Source organism: Pterocles gutturalis, unplaced genomic scaffold, assembly GCF_000699245.1.
Source record: "Pterocles gutturalis isolate BGI_N339 unplaced genomic scaffold, ASM69924v1 scaffold18419, whole genome shotgun sequence".
In the NCBI taxonomy this organism is placed as follows: Eukaryota; Metazoa; Chordata; class Aves; order Pterocliformes; family Pteroclidae; genus Pterocles; species Pterocles gutturalis.
The window spans coordinates 1-5,678 of NW_010136139.1; the positions used below are offsets into that span (position 1 = coordinate 1).

The window sequence follows — 5,678 nt, forward strand, 5'->3', positions numbered from 1 at the left end:
CGGGCCCATCGCAACGCGGAAGAAACTACCGCACGGCCTATCGCTTCCGGGTCGGCCTCGGCTCTAGAGTGGGCGGGGAGCCGGGGCGGAGCGGCTGGGGGCCGCCCGGGAAGAACGGAGGCCTGGGGCCGGGACGGAGCGGCCTTCCCGGGCGGTCCCAGGCCTAGGAGCAGGCATTCCCTTCAACATGAGGGGAGGACAGAGCACAGAGCTGTCTCACAGCTCTCAGAGTGTGTTTTCTGCTTCTCTGAGCGTGCAGAGCTGTTTATTTTACAGATTTATGTGCGTACAGTATGTGTGTGTATAAATAAATATAAAAAATACACTGGAAGAGGTGTCACCCTCCCAGTTTGGAGGGAAAAAAAAAAAAAGAAACAGGGAAAACAGACAAACAGACCACTTAAAGAGAGAAATAAAACACAACAAGGTGATAATTCTCCAGGCGGTTTTAATAGAGCACAGATTTCTTTTTTCCTCCCCTCTCCTGATCAAGTATTTATATACAGTGGAGTAAAAAAAAAATTTAAAATCTGATTAAATCTGATTTATGCATAGAGGTTGTTTTAAGCAAACAGCTGGAAACAGGGAAGGAGCTAGAGGTATTCCTGTAATCCCCTCTAAACACATCCAAAAGTACCATAGATGTCTGAAATTGACTCAGATGACCAGATTTTATTCAGATTTTAGGCAAGGCACTTGTTAAGCAACTTTCCTGTATGTACAAACGTTAAGAAACCATGGAGCAAAGCCAAGCGTCTGTCACTGTGCCGGCAGCGGCTGCGCCATGTGCATGGCGGGGGTCTGCATGGGCCACCCCTCCTGGTGGTTCTGCAGCAGCCGGTATAGCTGCTTCAGGTGAGCCACGATGTTGTCCTTGATGTCGGGTGTAGAGATCTGGAGTCGCACGCTGCCGCTGTCAAAGGAGCGCGTGAAGTCACCGGAAAACATTTCGTAGATCATCCGGGCCACAACGGGAATGACCTGTTTAAGAAGAAGTCAGTTGTTGTAGCCACACAGTCTGTTCCTGTTATTTTGCAGAAATCCCCTGTCCTGGATGTAGGGGATGGTTTCCACAATCACCCAAAGCGCACTCACAGACCAATGCTATTCAGCACACGTAGTATATTTACTTGACATAGAATCACAGAATCATTAAGGTTGGAAAAGACCTCAAGGATCATCAAGTCCAACCCAACACCACCTAGCTCACTAACCCATGCCCCTAAGCACCACATCTACATGTCTGACCCCCTCCAGGGATGGTGACTCCACCACTGCCCTGGGCAGCCTGTTCCAATGCCTGATCACTCTTTCAGTGAAGGAATTTTTTCTAATCTCCAGCCTAAACCTCCCCTGGTGCAACTTGAGGCCGTTTCCTCTTGTCCCGTGACTTGTTACTTTAGAGCAGAGCCCAGCACCCACCTCACTACACCCTCCTTTCAGGTAGTTGTAGAGAGTGATAAGGTCTCCTCTCAGCCTCCTCTTCTCTAGACTAAACAACCCCAGCTCCCTCAGATGCTCCCACCAGCCCTGTTGGGGTTTCCCGGTGTCAGTAACCACAGCAGAGAAGAACGGGTCTCTGGTATCTGTGGGCATCAATCTGGAGCCAACGCACCAGCCCCATCAAGGCTGGCAGAGCCTCAGCTCCTACCTGAACCACAATCAGCTTCCTCTCCCTGGGTTTTCCATCAGGCCATTCTTCTCCAAAACAGAAGTAGATCTCATATGGTGGCTGTTTCTCAATTTGTCCTTTCTGATGGGCAATCAGCTCTAAGAAGAAAAGCAGAATGCTAGGGGGTTGTCCTCTTTTGGTTAGAAACACCACATCCCACCTCATTGTATCATCCCAGCTCTTACCTACACGCTGTCCTTTGCCAGACCCACCTCTTACACACACAATTACAGCGTATTTCTCGAACCCAGAAGAGCCTCCTTTACCAGCAAGGCCCACCCATGTTTTTCAGAGCATTAAAGGAGTGCACGTTCACTTTCTTCTGATGCACACCTGCTCCACAGTCCACTGAAGTCAGGGACGCGGTGGCCCCTTCCCAGGCTCCAAACTGGTGCATCCAGGCTGAGCCGCAGGGCAGACCACCCTTTCCAACAGTGCCACCAAGTGACCAGACCAGCACCCAAAGCTATCTTCCAGAAACAGAAGCTACCTACCGCTTAGGAACGTTTCCAGACAGAAGAGTTTGACTTTCTTTTGCCTCTCAATCAAATTGGGTGTGGTGGAGGAAGGCGCACAGGGACCAGACCAGTAGACCTTGCACTGGCAGAGCCGGACAGCGTAGATGGCATGGCCACTGACCTCCAGGATCAGTCCCCTGTCCATAACATCCAGCAGCCGACTTGTGAAGATCTTCTGCCTTTCGTTGGTGATTTGCTCTGTTCCTGGAAACTTTACTTGCTCCAAACTGATAGGCCCAAAGAGCTCCTCCTGGTCTGGCATAGGACCCAGCTCTCCGTAGAAAAGTCTGCACCCCTGCGGGTTGCTCACAGTCGTCGTCGGTCCAGTCTCCTTTCCTCGATATTCAAACTTAATTTCTAGGTCTGTCACTGAGAGAGAAACTGTCAGTATGGCTTTTCCCAGACCTCTGCATGTACCGTGTCAGCAGGAGAGACACTCCACGCTACAGACACAGCGATGTTTAATCTACACACAGTTCTCCATGCTAACAAGCAAACAGCCACAGGAAAAAACTCAAAACCCTTTTTTTTTTTTTAAATATACAATGACAGAAGCACTACAAATCCATATACATACTTGGCAGAGAGCTGATCCAGAGCTCAGGGCTGCTGAAGAAATCATGCTGCAGCGCAGTTGGGGGCATTTCCATATCTAGAGGTTCGTTCTTTGGCCACACAGCTTCAGTGCTGCAGTTCTCTGCATTGGCTGGAGCCATTGGAGAATCTATAAAAAGGAAACACTTCTTCAATAAATCAAGATTTTATTTCAAGCATGCACCAATTTACAAGTAAATACCTTCACTAAAACATTAGTCTGTGCCACCAACCATTGATATTGAGAAATGGAAATGTCTCTTGAATAGGGACATGCTGAGACTGATTCAATTCTTCCTCTTCCTCCTCATCAAGATCATTATCCTTTTCATCCCATGGAGCTGAGCCCGTGGAACCTGAAAACAAGCACATCCTTGTGGGTAGTCGATCAGTGTGAAACACTGCAGTGCATTTCTCGAAAAAATAAGGAATCTTCCTGTTGGCTTTGCACAATATTGGGAATTCATTTGTGCATTTTATGAATATAATTTTAAAAAGGAAAAATCTCATCTGTAAAACATACTATTTTCAGTTTAATATATAATTCTAGAAAGCTGAGGGAACAGATAAACTATCGCCAGCATTGGCAGCAACCATGCAACTGTGTACAGCTTTGTTCATTTCAGTACAGGTGCACTGTGGTTCAAAGTCCTCTTAGTTTCAGTACAGCTGGGCTTACACACGGCAGCTGCTTTCTGCTGCACACAAAGGCAGCGCGAGAGTTAACGCTGCGGAGGGAAAGGAACTCGTGTATGTTGGACAAACGCCTGCTCAGTAACCAGCCCTGTGTCAGCACGGCCCTCACCTGGATTAATGATTGATCCCTGGGACTGCGGAATATCGCACACTTCATAAATTTTAATAGGATTCATGGGCACCTCCTTGGTGCCATCGTACATCAAATTAAATTCCCGGCTTTTGTTAAGAGCGCACCGGAGCTGGGCTTTCCACTTTGCGGGGTCCGGCTCATCGACTCCTTCCTGGTACTTTCCCGTTTCCACAGCCCAAGCCTGGGGACAAAGTACACTCTGCTCAGTCCAGCCCTCTCAACAGAGCAGCTTTTATCAGAAATCAAACTTCCAAACAAATTCACTGTAAAATCCTTCTCGTGCACAAGTCTTAACTATAGCTCTTCTGATAACAACAGAAATTCCTGCTTTAATAGTTTTTGCCATTAAAGGAAGGGGGATAAAAAAAAATGTAAATCCAAACTTCCAAAAACCGTTAGCAATTCTGAACATGCATCTTTATACAAAGTTAAGAAAATAGAGGCTGTACAGGGTTGTGCACTGAGTCTCTCAGGTTCAATACCAAAAGTCACTTCTGACAGTGAGCCATGCCCTGTGCAGGAGGAATGTGCCCGGTTAAAACGGAGCAGCAGAGCAGCCGCAGACATCCAGCTGGCCCTCTACCACTCTCACCCCAAAAATCAGACCATCAGTCCAAGATCCCTCCAAGGCAGAGGTCAGAAATTCCTCAGAGGAGTGTAGGAGTTATAATGAATCCCTTGGGATAAGAATATCAGAGCCAGCAGTGATGAGTACTGGAAGTTTGTGGTGGACTTCCTAAGATTGATGTAAGAGTATTGTTTGCTGCTAATAACAAGCCAGTTCCCACATCCTAAACCGAGCAGATGAAGCAAAGAGCAGCAATGTTCCAGAGCTCATGCAATTAGACATCGTCAGGTCTTTGGTGGTCGGAAAGGGTTAAAGAACTCAACACCACTGCAGGCAGTGCCAAGCTGGGCATCCAGGTGCACAAAGTGGCTTTTCTGAAAGAAATAGGACAAAATGTGCCTGGAAACAGCTCCCAAGATGCCTGTCCAGCTCCCGGGCCAACAATTCAACCCTTTGTCTCTGTGTAAGAGCCGTGGTATAACCACGCGTCCCCTCCCTCACCTTGAAGATGGTGTTCTCCTCCTCGTGCTGCGGGCTGTGCCGCGTGGCGTGCTTCCAGGGGATCTGGAACCGCTTGGCTTCTCGGTTCAGCCAGATCAGCCCGGGATACATCCCGCTATCAACCTGGGCCACCAGCCACGGCTTCAGGCGAACTCTTCGCGGGTGTAACGCCATTGTCTACGAAAGAGAGGGATAATGGCAGACCAACTGCTAAAGGTTAGTTGAGACTCTGTGTGCTTTACAAAAAAAGTTAATTTGATGAAAAAGGACCCTCTGCGCTGTTACTGCTGTTTGTTATGCACTCTGAAACCACTAACACAGGTTCAGATGGATGACTCCTGCCAGGAGAGCTACAAACGCATCACGAAGCAGGGACTGTAACTGTCACAAGAACAACTTCCTATGAAATATTCCGGTAAGCAGCGGCAGCGCGTTATTTGTTTTAACTGAGCGCACGGAGGGCGAGCCCCAATCAAACCCCGGCTGTAAACGCTGCGCAGGAGATAAAGCCACAAACAAGCCACAGCAAGACCAGGCAGCAGGATTTCAAAAGCCTCCACGTACGCCTTGGCGAGGGGGCCTGTCGGATCTGTTCTTCTTCAGCTGCGTCAGACTCGCATCCAGGAGGAGAAAAACCAACACGTGCTGAACCAGCTGGGGTAAAGGTGGAGGAAGCATCAGGCTGAAGCAGAGGGACTGTTTTATCACAGCGACAAACGCTCTTCTAAAAGTATTTCATGACTTTTTCATGAATGCTCTGAAAGCAGTACAATCATTTGCAAATGTCACTGACCTATAATAACCAGGATGTTTATCCAGAAGGACATGAACTGTGAGTCTGCCTGCACTGGTGCTAAAAATAAAGCGACGGTGACTTAATGTTTAGGTTTTTTTCAAAAAACAATGCTACTGTGAACTGACCAAATCTGTTGTTGTTTAAGTAGCCCCATGTTGGTACTACCTTTGCAACCAACCAACAATATTTTTCTTGTGCAG

At 48.0% G+C, this 5,678-nt stretch overlaps 1 protein-coding gene across 1 annotated transcript; it reads right to left on the reverse strand.

The window, feature by feature from the left end:
• Positions 1-660: 660 nt before the first annotated feature.
• On the reverse strand, positions 661-4,856 carry IRF6 (interferon regulatory factor 6). The gene is made up of 7 exons (XM_010082202.1): positions 4,683-4,856; positions 3,590-3,794; positions 3,018-3,140; positions 2,768-2,914; positions 2,167-2,559; positions 1,652-1,770; positions 661-981 (listed from the first exon to the last, which is right to left on the reverse strand). Exons 1-7 carry the CDS (start codon positions 4,854-4,856, stop codon positions 760-762), a joined length of 1,383 nt encoding a protein of 460 aa, XP_010080504.1. The 3' UTR covers positions 661-759.
• Between the last annotated feature and the right edge of the window lie 822 nt (positions 4,857-5,678).